The sequence below is a fragment of the Lacerta agilis genome, chromosome 14 (assembly GCF_009819535.1).
Source record: "Lacerta agilis isolate rLacAgi1 chromosome 14, rLacAgi1.pri, whole genome shotgun sequence".
NCBI classification, from domain to species: Eukaryota; Metazoa; Chordata; class Lepidosauria; order Squamata; family Lacertidae; genus Lacerta; species Lacerta agilis.
In genome coordinates this window covers 18,690,779-18,706,403 of record NC_046325.1, presented here as the reverse complement: position 1 = coordinate 18,706,403, position 15,625 = coordinate 18,690,779, and the positions used below count along the sequence as shown (strand labels likewise).

The window sequence follows — 15,625 nt, the reverse complement described above, 5'->3', positions numbered from 1 at the left end:
AGTTTATGGATTTAGAAGATTAAATGGTGAGGTATTATTATGATGATGCATTTTTAGTAAATGTTGAAGATATAATTGAATGTAATTATACAATTGAAGTTAATGTTTTTTTGTAGGAGAAATGGTTATAAAATAGATCAAGGATACAAACTCGAAGGTGAAAAGGCAGGGGAAGTCAAAAGTCAAGATATGGAATTAGAAATTTTTTTTTTTCTAGAAAGATGCAATAAGAAAGCTTGACATTGTTTGTATTTGTTCTATCTGTTTTGCATTTGTTTAATTGTAGGTGTGGGTGTGGGTATATGTTTGTTATAGAAAAATGCCAATAAATTCTTATAAAAAAAAATAAAAAAAATAAAAATGGCACCAGAAAGTCTCTCCTTACCCACTGGAAGCCTACAGAAGTTTCATTCCAAGACTTGGTGTTTTGTGTGTTTGTGTGTGTGTTTTTTTTAAAGGATTTCCACCTCTTACTTCCAATGCAAAGTATATAAGGTTTTTTTACCTTACATATGGGATAACAGGCACTAGCTCAGTGGCAAGGTTGGGAATGTCCCTGTCAGCCAGTATATTGTATTTATTTAGGGCATTTTTAGCCCACTCTTTATTAAAGATAATTAAATAATAACTCTCACTAGACAGCACGGAGCTAGATGGAGGCAAATGTTTTACCTCAGTATAAAGGCGACTTTCTAGGTTCATAAGAAATAGATCAAAATGAACTGGCACCCATAAAGTGTTGTAAAATCACAGAACTGTAGCATTGGAAGGTACACTGAGGGTCATCTAGTCCAACCCCCTGCAATGCAGGAATCTTCTTAACTAGATATGGCACATGGGCATGCAACCTCTTCTCAGCCAAGCAACTTCCTTTTTCACATAGAAAAACACCACAATGACACAATGCCTGAAACAGGTGGGTAGCCGTGTTGGTCTGCCATAGTCGAAACAAAATAGGAAATTCTTTCCAGTAGCACCTTAGAGACCAACTGAGTTTGTTCTTGGTATGAGCTTTCGTGTGCATGCACACTTCTTCAGATACAATGCCTGAACTTATGGCAACTATACATCATTTTATACCTGCAATACTTACGTTACACAACAGTTTAAAGATGAAAATGAATACAAACTATGTTAACAATGGCTAATGGCTCTATACATATTTTTACGACTGCATCACTCTGGGCCCACTTTTAGGATGTGTCTCTATGCTCAAAGGTGGACAGCAGAAAATCGATTCCTGTGATCCATTTAGGAGGCTTCCTCTCAAGCAAAATGAAGATTTGTGCTACTGCTGCCACCCACCATTACAGTCCACTCAGCTACCCAAGGAAAGGAGACACACAGATGGAGGAAGGTACAAAAAATTCATTTATTGTGTTCTGGAAGCTCCAGTGTCATTCGGTGGGAAGGGGAGTAAGAATGGGAGGTTCCAGCCACCCTCCCTCCAGAGTTCTTGCTCTCCTGCCCATGTAGAGAGGGGACCTGGAAGAGCTCCGGAGGACAGAGATGACCCCTTTGGTGCCTGGCAGGTTTCCCTGAGGTTCCCATTGTGCCAAGAAGGTGAAGAAGGGCAGATGTGACCTCCCCTATCCTCCTTCTAAGGCTCTGACCTATCCTGAAGGCCGCTGGCTTCTCCCAGAGAGGGAACATCAGATTGCACCTGTAGAATAAAAAGAAAAGAGGATAAACCCACAGAGGTTTCCTTCCTGCCTTCCTTCCTCTCTCTCTCTCTCCCAGCCTCCCACCAGTGTCTGACATCACCAGAAACAGCCTCACACACATCTGGAAAGAAAAGCAGGTGTCAACCTCACAACCACAGTGTATGATCCCACCCACTCAAAGCTCACCCCCACCCCTTCTCTGAAGTGAATTAAAAGCATGGCACTTCAGTATTGACCAAAGTGACTATCACAAACATTTGTATGCTTCTACCACAACCCAAATATGTGTGCTTATTACAGTTGTACCTTGGAAGTCAAATGGAAACCGTTCCGGAAGTCTGTCCGACTTTCAAAGCGCGGCTTCTGATTGGCTGCAGCCAATCGGAAGCCGCGTCGGATGTTCGGGTTCCAAAGAGCGTTGGCAAACCAGAACACTCACTTCTGGGTTCAGGAGCCAAAACATCCAAGTACCAAGGCATTCGGGATGCAAGGTAGGACTGTACTGTAATTAGAAACATGCATACCTCCCAGTTGAGTGAGGCACACAGGACTCCCACCTTTGGACTGAGGCAATGAAAGGAAGGACAAAGAGCCATAGAAGATCGGAGCTCAGGGCTCAGTCCTCCTTCCTTGGACTCCCAAGATCTCACCAGACACTGCACACGTCCTTTCCAGTGTTTCTTTCTTATGCTTAAGGCCTAAACAGGGTTTCTGTTTCCTTCCAAAACTGAAAGATGAGATTCTCAGAGTGCTGAATTATGCCTGCTCAGTGCCAATGGTAGATTAAACTCAACCCTGACAAGAGCCGATAATTGCAGCATATAAAAAAGTCATTACTGAAAGGTCAGGAGAGAAAAGAGTGTTGTTTTAGCAGTGAAAGGAAGCGACAAAGGGAACAGGTGTGGTGGTCCACCTGGGCCCACTGCTGCTCACCAAAAATGGTTTTTGCGCACTGCAACTCTCCTGTGTAGACAAGTAGGCAAGGGGCCTTATCACCCATGGACACTTACAGGATGGCCTTTGGAGGTGCGGAAGAGATCTCATGGATCTCCACAGAGGATCCTACTCACCTCTTCCTTAACTTAAGTAGGACCTTGAGGTTTCTATTCTACCATGATCCTTCCTCCCACCTCCTCAAATCTATATCCTCCATCCAGAGGGTGGGGGGATTCGAGGTAACACGTATGGTTTTGGGAAGTGAAATGGTTATTGAGAGAAAAGGAGCACAAAGACTCACACGTCCCTGGGTTCTGCTAATCTCTTTCTGCCCTTGCTGCAGCCTCTCCATCTCAGTCCGGATACTGTTCAGGGAGGCTGGGGGTTGAAAAGAAAAAGAGGGTTGGCCAGTGACGACAGTGTCGAACCTTCAGCTGTGGAAATGTGCGCACACACACACACACTCACACCGCCTAAGAACTCACCCTGCAAAAGCTCTGCCAGCCAGAAGCCACAAGGGAAGAGAGGACAAAAATAAAGAGAGAATCATTAATCGCATCTACAACACCACAAAGTTATTTCAGATTCCTAGAAAGCCAACAGATGCTGATCCCAGGAGACCCCCCTCCCTCACCTAATTCTTGGCCCACCTTCCCCCCCCCCCGCCCTGCTCACCTCGTTCTTCTTGCTCTCTCTCCAGCGCCCCTTGCAGTCCTGACCGAGATGCCGTCTCCTGGTCCAGCCGCTCCCTCAGGGACACAATCTCGATTCGCAGGCGCTCGGCCTGGTGCTCAGCAGCCCGGAGCTGAGAGGCAGACTCTTGCCTCAGTTGGCGCACCAAGGCCTGCAGCTCCTACGGAGGCAGATGTGGGGGGACGACCCACCATATATAAGATATACAATGCTGCCGTTTCCAGCCGTCCCACGCCAGTATCCCAAGTCCTCAGCCCAATACAAGGAAGAGGCGGGTCAGAATTACCGGGACAGTGCTAGGCAAGCTCCTGCTCTCATCAGATTCCGGTGGGTGGGAATCCTGAAAACTGGCCCCCCGCAGCCCTTCATTCTCAGCACTGAGGCGCTGCACTTCGTAGCTCAGGCGCTTGTGGGAAGCAGCCAGGCCAGCCTAGTGGAAGGAAGGAGGCAGGAGGAAAAGGAACAACTTCAACTTGGACCTGGGTTTCCAGAGGAATGATTTAAAAGGTGCAAACCTCCCCGCCGCACATGAGAGGAATGGCTCAGAAAAGCCCTTGTAGCACCAGGCACAGTGTGGATTTATTTCTTCTTCTTGTTGCTTGTTTACTTATTTTTCTAAACCACTTAATACTGAAAAATCTCTTCGAAATATACAAGAAGACAGCAAAGGACCAATAAAGCAGTATAATATCATCAAATTTTAATTGATATATACATCACAGACTCGGTATGCGGCAGCTTTCTACGTTCTCAGCCAAAACGCAGGACGCAAATATAAAAAAGTGAAGAAATCACAAGCCCTTCATCCTGTGCATCGGTTCAGCTGGATTTGGACAGCCTACTTGCCAGCATTGCACACTGCTGGCATGCGGATGCTGCAAAGCCAGCGGTCAGCGGCGTTCAAAACCCCACACATTGCCTATAAAAGCAGCGCAATGTGCAGTTTCTTCCCCCACACCCAAGGCCCGCAGTCACCCGTCGTGCGCTGCAGTGCTGGCACAGAGAAGCTGGCTGCATTTGGGCCAATGTGCTGCATTAAGTAAGAGGGTTTTTTCACAACAGTGCTTGAGCACTGCCAGAGGGAGGCATTCCCCCCCCCCCCCAAGCAGCCACAGAGGGGCTGCAACATTAAGAACCAGCCCTGGGTCAACACCCAGGGCCTTCCTAAACCAGAGTCCCATGCACACCCCAAGCTTGCCACTTGAAATAAGAGCCTGCCCCAGGCCAGCCTCACCCCCCCTTGCCCCTGCCAGACAGCGGCTCCCCACCAATGCTGTCCCCCAGAACGACCCCCCCCCCTACCATTTGCTCCTGAGTTTGGCGCTGGGTTTCGCTCACTGTAGCTTGGAGGCCTTGGAGGAGGCGCTCTGAAGTCTGCACCTGAGTCAGAAGAACCTGGACCTGATCAGAAAGAGAGAGTGGAAGGGGGGAATCAATTAGTGGAAGGGGAAGTTGCAGTTTTCTTCTAGAGCTGATGCAGTGTTGTGATTAAGGTGTTAGGCTAGGACTAGGGAGACCCAAGTTCAACTCCCCACTCAGCCATGAATCATGGGTCAGTCCCTATCTCTTCACCTAGCCTACCTCACAGGGTTGTAGGGAGGATTAAATGGGGTGGGAGGGGGGAAAGGAGATGATCTTGCACATCGCCCAGAGCTCCTGGTGGAAGCTAAGTGTTCCCAGTTGGTGGTTGGCGGACCCCAGTGGGTCCATGGCATCTGGTGGTGCCAGTTGGGGGGGGGAAATTGTTGGGGGGCACAGGCCCGGCCCTTGCTGGAAGGACAAATGGAGGGAGGCCAGAACCAAGTGAGTGCAGTCTAGGGTGAAGCCCCCTGGCCTGGCGGAGGCCCCGCCACCTTCCTTCTTCACCCGGTGCTTCTGAGGCCTAGGCAGCCGGGCTCCGGGTATGGGAGGTGGTGCTACACGGGCGGCTGAGCTGGGGGCTCCCTGGGGTACGATGGCAGGCCCAACCCAGGCAGTGGCCAAGTCCCCTCTGGTGGAGGCTCACAGGACACTGGAGGAGAGAAGGGGAGAGGAAGGAAGGTGCCCCAGGAGAGGTGGGTGGGCGATCAAGCACCTTACCTGTGCAGAGAAGGAGACTGAGGCGGTTTCATATGGCCCATGGGGGGGGGGGTTGTCCAAAAGGTCTAGACCCCTTAGAGTTGGTGCCTATGGTGGCACCATTCCCATAACAAAAACTGCCATAGAGATATCGCCATTTTCAAAAGTAGGGGGTCCATGGCTCGGCTTTTGAAAAACAAGGGGTCCCCAGCACTTAGTTAATTAGGAACCTTAGAGGAAGAGCATGACTGAGATCTAACACCAAAGTAGCAGCAGAAAGAAGTGGGGGCTCACAGAGGCAGGTTTAGGTTCAGGCCCCGAGGGCAGGGCTCTCCCCCCCCCTCCCCACACACCTGCTTGCTGCATTCCTCATTGCTGCGCCTCAGTGCCTCCTGCAGTCCGGCCTTTTCCCGTGCCCCCTCTTCCAGGGCTTCGCACTGTTGCCGCACCTGAACGGAAGAAGTCAGGGACAAAATGAGGGCAGGGAGAACTCCGGCACATCTCCTCCTCCCGTCTCCACCATCCCCACATCTCCCTCTAGGATCACAACACAACAGAGGAGCCCTCTATTTAGTAGAGACTTGCCATGGGATTCATAAGCCCAATGACTCACTGTAAACATGTGGTACAGTGACAATAAACTATTTCTATTTCTATATGACAAAATATTAACCTCCTTCCTTTTTGCCTTTGGAAGGCCCACCAAGGCAGCTAAAAACCCACCTGAAAACAAAACCAAAACTAGGAAAGCAAACTCCTCAAAACCATTAGCGACGACGGAATCCAGACACAGGCCCGGCACAGTGGGCCTCGCTCTTACTACTTGGCAGAAAGACAGAAGGAACAGAGCCAGGTGGGGAATTCAACAGGTGTGGCACTTCGACTGAAAAGGCCTTGTCACACGTCCTCGAACAGCCCTGCTTTGGACAGAAAACCGCTGGCCCATCCGGGGCTGAACACCACTCTGCCCTGCCTACGCACCTGTGTGTGAAGCTGCGTCCACTCCGACTCAGGCACCAGCTGGTACCCGGCCGGCGGTAAGTAGATGGTCTCGGGCACCAGGGTCCCTGTGGAGGAAGCGATGGAGGCCGTCCCAGGGCTAGGGGGACGCCTGCGCCGGACGGCAGGCCCCGGACTCGGTGCCAATGACGAGAAAGAGGCGATGGAAACGCTGTCCAGGCTGCGGGCAAATTTCTCCGCCACTCCTCCTCCTTCCGCCAAAGTGGCAGGGTCGTCTCCAAGGGCATCAGAGGGCACGGCCTCAGGGTCAGCGAGGAGGGATTCAGCAGAGCTACATAAAGAACGCTGAAGGAAAAGGAAAAGGAATGAACAAGGAGGCCCTCCCAGAGACAGGCTGCCCAGTGTGGGTTCTGAAAAGACCAAATTCTAACAGCCAGGAAATCTGGAAGCTTAAGGAGGGAACCACTGTCGCCTTAGCCCTTAATTGAAATTTCTAGTTGGCATTTCTAGTTTCCATTCATGACTCACACCTTGACATTCCCAGACTTGCAGCCAGCCAGGAAGAGCGAGTTTGTCCTGCCATCGCTCAGCTTGTGTGCTAATTTGCACTGGATGAGGGAAACACCTGAAGATGCAGATTACTCGTGATGTAGACTGCCAGTGCCGCGTTCATAAAGGTTGTCCGTCAACCTATTCTGGAGCAAGGAATCACCCTCAGGCAAGCGCTGCCCTTTCCCCTCTTCTCGAACGGCATCCTCACCCTATTCTGAGCTGCTTTGAAGCCGCTCTCCCGTTCTGGCTCCTTCCTGTTCCTCTACGGCCCCCTTGCCACTCCCCACATCCAACTCACCTGCTCACCCTGCAGCTCTTGAACCAGGCCCTCGGCATGTGCCAGCTTTGCTTTCAGCTCAGCAATTTCCTGCTCCATGGGGAGAACTATCGCCCGGAGCCGCAGAGTGTCCTCTTGCGCCTGTGCGGGGAGAGAGAAAGGAAACATTCAGAGCCTTCTTCCTCTGCTCTCAGGTTAAGCCCTGTCTGGCCACCACGCACCTTTTCCATCTGCTTCTCCAACGAGTCCAGGGGGTTGGGCCTTGGCGGCAAGCGGCTCCAGGTATTTTCCCGACCGTCGCGCTCCAAAGCTGACAGACGAGCCTCGTAGCTGGAGATGGTGTCTGTAGAAAGCGAGCAGGGGTCTCAGCAGGCAAGCCAGGAATCCCGGACGCTGCCTCCCTCTCGTATATTATACTAGAACTGCTTTGTTTTACTTATCTACTTGTTTTTAATCCTGCACCGTATTTTCCGCTCTTTAAGACGCACTTTTTTTCCTCCCAAAAAGTATGGGGAATGTTTGTGCGTCTTACGGAGCAAATGGTGGTCCCTGGAGCCGAATTGCCAAGGGGCCAAAAGCAGATCCTGCTTTTTTTAAAAGAAAGAGAGAGAAGGGGGTGTTGAAAGGACCCCGCTCAGCAGCTGATCAGCAAGAGATCGGGAAAGAGATAAGACTCCCGGCTCCCTCTGGGCCCCGCCCCCTTACCCAGGCCTCCATTGTTGAATGTGCCTGCAGAGGGAGGCTGTTTGTTTCCCCAGCCACATGTAACTGGCTGATTAGATTATCTTTCTGCAAACTGTAGAAAGGGCTCCTTAAGAATCAGCAGAAATGTGAGTTGAACCCCATAAAAATGGGGCTTTTCCTCTTGCTTTTCCCCCTTTGCAAAACCTTTGCTTTCCCCCCTTTGCAAAAAAAAGCTGCACAAATTTGAGCTGATCCTCAAAAAACCAGGGCTTTCCCCCTTTCCTCCTCTAAAAACTAGGTGCATCTTATGTTCAGGAGCGTCTTATGGAGCGAAAAATACGGTATTTCCTTCTGTTGAACCGCCCTGAGATTTTGGAATGAAGGATGGTATATAAATCTAATTAATAATAATAATAATAAATAGAAAGTATTTCTCCACATGGTGCAGAGTTAACCTATGGGCTGCATCCAATGCTCATACTCGAAGCAGACCCATCAAAGTTAATGGGCCCAACTAACTTAGATTCATTAGTTTCCATAGGTCTACTCTGAGTAGGGCTAACGGAATTGATTTCCACAAAAGGCAGTGAGGATTCAGCAAATTCGTGGCAATCCATGGCGACTCACCTCCACTGCCGAAGGCCTCTGAATGCCAGTTGTGGGAGAGCCTAAGTGAGGAGAATGGCTGCTGTACCAGTGTCCTGCTTCCGGTCTTCCCACAGGCAACTGGTTAGCCACCGTGAGAACTAAATGCTGGGCTACATGGACCACTGACTTGGTCCAGTAGGACATTTCTTATGTTTGGTTCCTGCGAGGGAGGTTTGAAAACCTGCTGCCTTTTTATTATATACACATAATATTTCTCATCATTGTACCCTGTCCTGAAATCTGCTGGGATTGAGGGCAGGTTAGAAAAAAATAAATAAGAACAAATGAAGGTCCCTGCTGTTCCTTCCCCGCTGTGCCTAGGCTTTGAGGCCCTTCACCTTTCAAGATGGCCTGCAGGGAAGCCACTTCCTCCTGGCACCGGCGCCGGACAGCGTCCACGGCCTCATGTTTTGTGCCTTCGCTCACGGCAGCCACAGCTCGGACGGTCTCCACTTCGGCCAACGCAGCCGACAGCTGGGCTTGCAGTATCTGGATGGTCTTTTGGGGTTCTGGATCTCGGGGGAGGTTCAGGCCTGGAGGGGCACCCACATCCTTTACCTGCTGAGGTTCTTGGGAAGAGCAGGAAAATATATATATATATGGATACAGAACTGAAGTTAACTTGAACCCAGGACTTGTAAAGTCCCCACTGCCCTGTGAACTCTGACCTGACACTGCTAACCCTTTAACCCTCGACTCTTAACCCAAGCAGCCTAACTCTAACTGTGACCTATGACTCCCCCTCCCCATGTTACACAACCCAGAGCTCCATTCTAGGGTGAAGCCATGAGGGGCGTGGCCTCCCACCTTCCTGCCCGCCATTCAGAGGGGAGGCACATTTGGGTGTACCTTCCATCCTGGCTGTTGCTGTCGCTGCTTCGGGTTCCCCGAAGGCTGGGCGGAGCCCGGAAACAGCCGAGTAAAAACACAGGAATGCACAAAAATCTATTGTATGCTGCTAGACATGGACGAAAATATCCCAGCGGAGCCAACAGAGATGGCTACTTATTCATCTTCCCTCTCTGTCGGACATTTCCTGAGGGATTCTGAAGAGACTTGAAGCTGAAGATGGCACAGCGGCTGCCGAAATGGTGCTTTCACCGCTCCTGGCAAGGCCTGCGGAACAAAAGGTGTGTGGTCGCGAGCTGACCTCCAAGCTCCTTGGTTTGATTCGGGAAATACCTGTTTGCGGATTGAGCGCTTGGGTTTCAACACGCACACTTCGCCCATGCTCAGAGGCTGTCGTGTCTTTATTTTATTTACTGCCAGGTAGCCTCTGGCTGAAATCTGGCTACAAATCCTAGCTTCAAATAAAGCATTGCGGGAAATGTGTTGTGCAGAACTGGATAAAGTGGACAAGCTTGGGCTGTGCCTTCCTGCTCCCTGCCCCGAAATACAGCGCTGCTAGTTAACTGCTGCAGGAGGACTAGGGAGGCTCTTCTCCATTCAGTTTGGCCCCTCCCTAGCATCCCCTCCTTTTGTCATTTGTTTCTTGCTGATCATCAGGGTGGGTAGCTTGAAGTTTAGAGGTATGGATATTCTTCACTTACCGTGAATTCCTGCTCTTCTTGAGTGGTGGAGGCCAGTTGGCTGGAGATTCGCCCCGCTGCAGGCGCCAGATAGGCAGGGATCAGAGGCTCTTCCATGGAAGGCAGAGCCTCCCCCCTTGGATCCCTAGTTGTTCTGGGAATCCGCAATGTCTGTTCTGTCGTTGGCTGTTTGCCTGCTGTGGACAAAACGAGGGGGGAAAGAGAGGTAATGGCCTCCTCCAGTAGATAAAAACAGAAATTCATGGTAAATTAAGAATCTCAATTTCTCTGATCAAGGAGGAGGAGGCCTAACAAACAAACAACAACAACAACAATATTATTATTTATATGCCACCCATCTGACTGGGTTGCCCCACCCACTCTTCTAGCGGCTGCCAGCAAAATATTTAAAACACAGTAAAATATCGAACATTAAAACTTCCCTGTACGGGGCTGCCTTCAGATGTCTTCTAAAAGTCACGTACAGTCGTACCATGGTTCTCGAACGGAATCCGTTCTGGAAGTCCGTTTGACTTCCGAAAACGTTCAAAGACCAACGCATGGCTTCCGATCGGCTGCAGGAGCTTCGGCTTCCAAAGAACGTTCGCAAACCAGAACACTTACTTCCAGGTTTGTGGCATTCGGGAGCCAAAACGTACGCGTACCAAGGTGTTCGAAAACCAAGGTACAACTGTAGTTGTTTATTTCCTTGACATCTGACGGGAGGGCGTTCCACAGGACGGGTGCCACTACCCCTACCTGGTTCCTTGAAACTGTACTTCTCGCAATGGGAGAACCGCCAGGAGACTCTTGGAGCTGGACCTCAGTGTCTGGGCTGAACAATGGGGGTGGAGACGCTCCTTCAGGTATACTGGGCCAAGACCATTTAGGCCTTTAGGGCTTTAAAGGTCTGCATCAACACTTTGAATTGTGCTCGGAAATGTACTGGGAGCCAATGTTGGCCTGGGATGCTGAAAATCAGTGCATCTCTGGGTGGGACCCTGCTCTCCAACAACCTGCACTGTGTCTGCCTAGGAGTGCTGAACTCTCTTGCAGGACACATTACCCAAAGGTGCCTTCTGATGCAAAGGTGGTTGATCTGGTAGTGATGGACCGAAGAGAAAGCCACCCTACAGATCTCCTCTAGATGTGCCATCTCCCAGGAAGCTCTGGAGGCTGTGGCCCCCTGCCTCACTGAGTGTGCAACTGAGGCCTCTGGGAAATGGAGATTGGCTGAATGTAAGCTAGGGAAATGCATCTTCTTAGCCAGAGAGCCCTTGGAGAACTTCTTGACCCGCCAGGAGGGTTTGAAGGACAAGAAGAGTGTGCTGCACTGTCTGTGGGCTCTGGTCCTGACTGCCCTGAGAGCATCTTATGTGTGCTACCCCAAGGCAGAGCCTGGAATTGGAACTAGTTGTTGCCATAGGAACCTGTGACGGTCCTGCCTGATGGAAGTGTAGAGGTATGGTTCTCTCAGGTTGACGGAGGTGAGGAAGTCACCCTTCCTGAGGCTCGCCAAGATGCTGCGCAAAATCTCCAGGTGGAACTTGGGAGATTCCCTCTCAGGATGGACCATGTGTCTCCAGGCTGCTTTGGGACCCTGAAGAAGGCTGGGAAGACCCCGCCCTCTCAGGGCCTGGGATGTGTTTGATGGCCTGGATTGTGAGAAGATGCGGAGGGCTCCTTAGGAGACTGGAAGTGGGAAGAATATGCCCCTGGGTGCCTTGTGGCACTCGCTTATCTGCTTTGAATTGTGTCCAGAATCCAGTGGCCTGAGATAAGAGGACACCCAGGCCCTTGAGAAGCTCACCCACCCAGCAATGTCAGTAGCTTGAGAGTCCTGTTGGGTGCATACTTCATGGGAGCCCAACAACTGCTGTTGCCAGGCAGAAGAGTTTTTGCTCTAGGCTATTCTGCCATGCTGGTCCGTTAACCAGTTCTTGCCCTCCAAAGAAAGATAAACCTCTGAGGTAAAGCCTGCTTCCCACAGGTGAGTCCAGCTTGGGGGTGAAATCACCTTGTGGGCGATACATGCACTCTCAGCTGCAGAGATCTGGGCTTCACCGCTGTTTCCCATTCCTTTCTGATGAGTGTTTCCAATTCTTTTCTGATGAGATCCTTGAGGTAGAGTGGGAATTTGGGGAAGGGCAGCCTCACTAAATCCTCCCCCTTAGCTGTGTCTGGGACCCCCAGTGCCTCAGAGCGCCTTCTAATCTGCAGCTTTCCTACCACCTTTCCTAGCAGCTTTTTAGGGGGTGCCCTGGGGTGACTCTCTCTCTCTCTCCCACCCCACCCCCCCCCCCGCTCCCTGATCCAAGAGATCCTGACGGGTGCGTCGTAGTAGGGAAGCACATCGGGGCTGTGCCTCTCTCTCCTGGCTCTGCTGCTGCGGGTGGTTGAGAGTGAGCGAGCCCTTCTCCCTCCCCTCGGGGTGCTGGGACCTCGGGAATGCAGCGTCGGGGGTGTCGAGATCTGCCCGGGATGAAGCTTCTGCTTGCGCCCCTTTGGCAAGGCAGCCTGGGCACAAAGTGTCCAGCAGGGCAGCGAGGGCGAGGGGGGGTGCAGCGGGGTGCTCCCGCCTTCCGACTCCTGCCTGGGTGGCTGGGGGTGCCGGAGGGAGGGTGGGACGGAGAGTTGGGGGGTCCTGACCCCTGCGCCCTCTCTCTTCTCTACTTACCTTTTGGGGTTCCCTGCAGATCTGAGGCTTTTTATTTTTGGAAGCTGGGCGCGGATCCGGCTTGGCTCCGGAGGATCCCTCTGCCTGAGCGCAGCAGGAGCGTCTGGGTCTCTCGGCGCTTCCTTCTTTCGGAGAAGTCTCCTTTCTCCCAGCACAGGCAGGAGCCGAGAGAGACGCTGCCTGCCGAGCGGGGCAGGAAGCAGGAAGGCGGCCGGGCTCCGCCCTCCCCGGAAGAGTCTCGCATCCCTCCCTGCCTATCCGGCCCAGGAGCCGGGCAGAGTCCCAAGCTGGCGCGCTCTCTGGCTGGCCGGCCGGCCGCTCCTGCTCCTCCTCCTTCCCTGCCCGGATCAGACGGTGGGAAGAGGCTCGCTGCGGGGAACAACAGGAAAGGGAGAAGCCGGCGCTGGGGGAAAGTGGGTGTAGCTTTGCGCCAAGTCCGGCTGCTGCCCTCTCTGCTTTTGCTTGCTGCCTCCTCCACGCCCCTCTGCAGTCATCATTAGGAGGGCGTTTAAAGAAAAGGAAGTTTTAAGGGGCGGGGAAGTTTATGCTAAATGAAAAAAAACCCACATTTTTGTAATGAAAATGCCCTATTTTAAAAATTCATATAATACCTCCAAGGTACCTTCCTTGGATGTTTTTTTTTATTTAAAGCAGAGCGGGGGCATCTGCCATGTAGGCTTTTAGTTGAGATTCCTGCATTGCAGGGGGTTGGACTAGATGACCCTCGGGTCCCTTCCAACTCTTTAAGACTCTATGATACTACGTTCTGCAAAACTAAGCTTTAGGCATTGTAACTTTCGTGCAGGGAGCATGGGTGTGCATTGTTTGTTGCATTTATATCCCACCTCTCCTCCAAGAAGCTTAAGGTGCTGGTGTAATACACGCCACCTCCCCATTTCATCCTCACAACGACCCAGTGAGCTTCATGGCTGTCTGGGTGGGATTCGAACCCTGGTCTCCCAAGGTTCTAGTCCAACCACTGCACCATGCTGGCTTAGGAGTTGTATTTGGGTTCGAAGCCCAGCAGCTTATTCAGAATGCAGCATCAGCGACATAGGGATCTGTCTTGTCCCAAACCAGACCTCTGGGTCCATCTAGCATGCTGCTGTGTAAGCCAATTGGCAGCTGCTCTTCAGGGTTTAGGAGATGCATCTTTTGCATGTGAAGCATGTGCTGTACTACTGGGCTACAGCCTTTCCCTATCTGGATCAAATGGGGATCTAAGTGTATAAAGAAAAAACTGGTGGGAAAACTCTTCAGCCTCGTAAGGTAAAATGTGGGATTTTGACCCGGCTTGCAGATTTGGATAGAAAGTGAGGTTGCCTGTCACTGCAAACGCATTACTAGCTTAAAACAAAGCTGAATCACTCTTTTTCTCCATTTGACTCAAATATGGTTTGCTGGGGAATGCATCAAAACAGTATTTCACAAGAAACTACGGGATAGATGTGGCCTGTGGATAACATGGTGTGTACACTACTTCCCAAACCAGCAGTGCGAGTGTAGAGGGTTCTGTGTGCACAGCCTGTGCTTCCTCAATGGGAAAGTGTCACACTGTCCATGCTCAAAAGCCGTATTGATGTTATTTAGGACTGAATGTGCTTGTATTGGAATCTTGCCACTGCCACTTAAAAGAAAAGCTTGGTTGGATCAGACCACAGACCCTCTGAGCATCCTGTTCAAGCAGGACATGAAGGCAAGGGCACACTCCTTCTCATCCTCCCCAGTAAACACAGGCATGTTCCTTTTGATGCCATTCATTGCATACAAGTTATATACCACTTGATTGCAAAAATTTTTTTTTGAAAAAATCTCAAAGCAGTTGTGGAAAAACCTCAATGCAAACATTGGAGGTAGTATGTAGCCATCATGAATAGCATCAAGGGACAGCCTTATTCTCTACTAAATTTACTAATCTGACTTTTAAAGATATCTAAATTAGTGGCCGTCACCGCATTATGGTGGCCGTGAATTTGAGAAATGAACTGGGTGATGTATGAAGCGGTTCTTTCATGCCTGTCCAGACTCTCCTGCCAGTTTCATTTCATCAAATGACATTCTGAACTACACAACAGTGATGTGTAGCTGTGTCTTTCAAATGCAGTCTTTTTACACACATTTGCCAGCATGGAGGTTAGGATCCACGTTAGGACCACAGACGTTTAAAAGCTCCCCAAGATCTAGATCAGGATCCTGTGCTGAAAAATTGTCCAAAAACTGCACAAAAACAGGCTAATTGCTATGGTCTGAGATTTTATTTGCTAATTATTGGGTGGGAGTATTGCTTTGTTTACTACTTGAACACTGTTAATGTTGTTTCTTACTATTTATACGGATGGTGTGTTGTTTTTGTTTTTCCATTAGTGTTACAGTATTTTATACAAAATAATAATGTATTATATGATCCCCCTTTCTCACCATGGTATTTTGTATTAGTATATATTTTTCTTTATTGCAAGTTGCTTGGGGGCCTTCAAGCGACAAGTGACTAATAAATTTAACCAACAAACAATTTAATGTCTACTTTTGCCCTGAGTGCCAATAGACATATGGGGAGAAAGATATACCCCAGCTATGTAACATTTCCTCCTATATACACCTACCCAGAAGCAGAGGCATATCTAGGGTCCCGTACACCCTTGGCAAGGAGCTGCATTGGCACTCGCTCCTAGAAAAAAAATCACTTTAGTGCAGTAGCCACATCAGGAATCACTACACTTTACGCAACCCAAGTACTGTACTCAAAACCTCCAGAGGGAGGGAGAAGTGAGGAGGAAGGGCGAAAAGATTCACATGCCTTTGTACCGCGATGGGAGAAAGATATTTCTCTCATGTTTGATCTTGGAGTGTCACGATGCTAGAAACACACATATGCCATACACTCCATAGTCTGATAGGTGATTTTTGTGTGCCCCCATTGGGGGCCGGTTTCAGCAGCCCCCTAGGT

General features: G+C 50.3%; 1 protein-coding gene across 1 annotated transcript; it reads right to left on the bottom strand.

Annotated features, from left to right (window-relative positions):
• Nucleotides 1–1,353: 1,353 nt before the first annotated feature.
• On the bottom strand, nt 1,354–9,584 carry RABEP2 (rabaptin, RAB GTPase binding effector protein 2). Its single transcript, XM_033169785.1, has 12 exons — nt 9,322–9,584; nt 8,811–9,041; nt 7,362–7,483; nt 7,162–7,281; nt 6,333–6,656; nt 5,705–5,800; nt 4,596–4,694; nt 3,580–3,723; nt 3,276–3,453; nt 3,086–3,097; nt 2,902–2,978; nt 1,354–1,663 (listed from the first exon to the last, which is right to left on the bottom strand). Exons 1-12 carry the CDS (start codon nt 9,326–9,328, stop codon nt 1,601–1,603), a joined length of 1,473 nt encoding a protein of 490 aa, XP_033025676.1. The 5' UTR covers nt 9,329–9,584; the 3' UTR covers nt 1,354–1,600.
• Nucleotides 9,585–15,625: the final 6,041 nt, after the last annotated feature.

Bases quoted from the DNA above. Each gene is read 5' to 3' on its own strand.
- RABEP2 (XM_033169785.1), bottom strand. The intron at 6,657-7,161 runs GTGAGTTGGATG...CTTTTCCTTCAG, and splicing joins AAGAGCTGCAGGGTGAGCAG to CGTTCTTTATGTAGCTCTGC. The intron at 5,801-6,332 runs GTGCGTAGGCAG...TCTTCCGTTCAG, and splicing joins GGACGCAGCTTCACACACAG to GTGCGGCAACAGTGCGAAGC.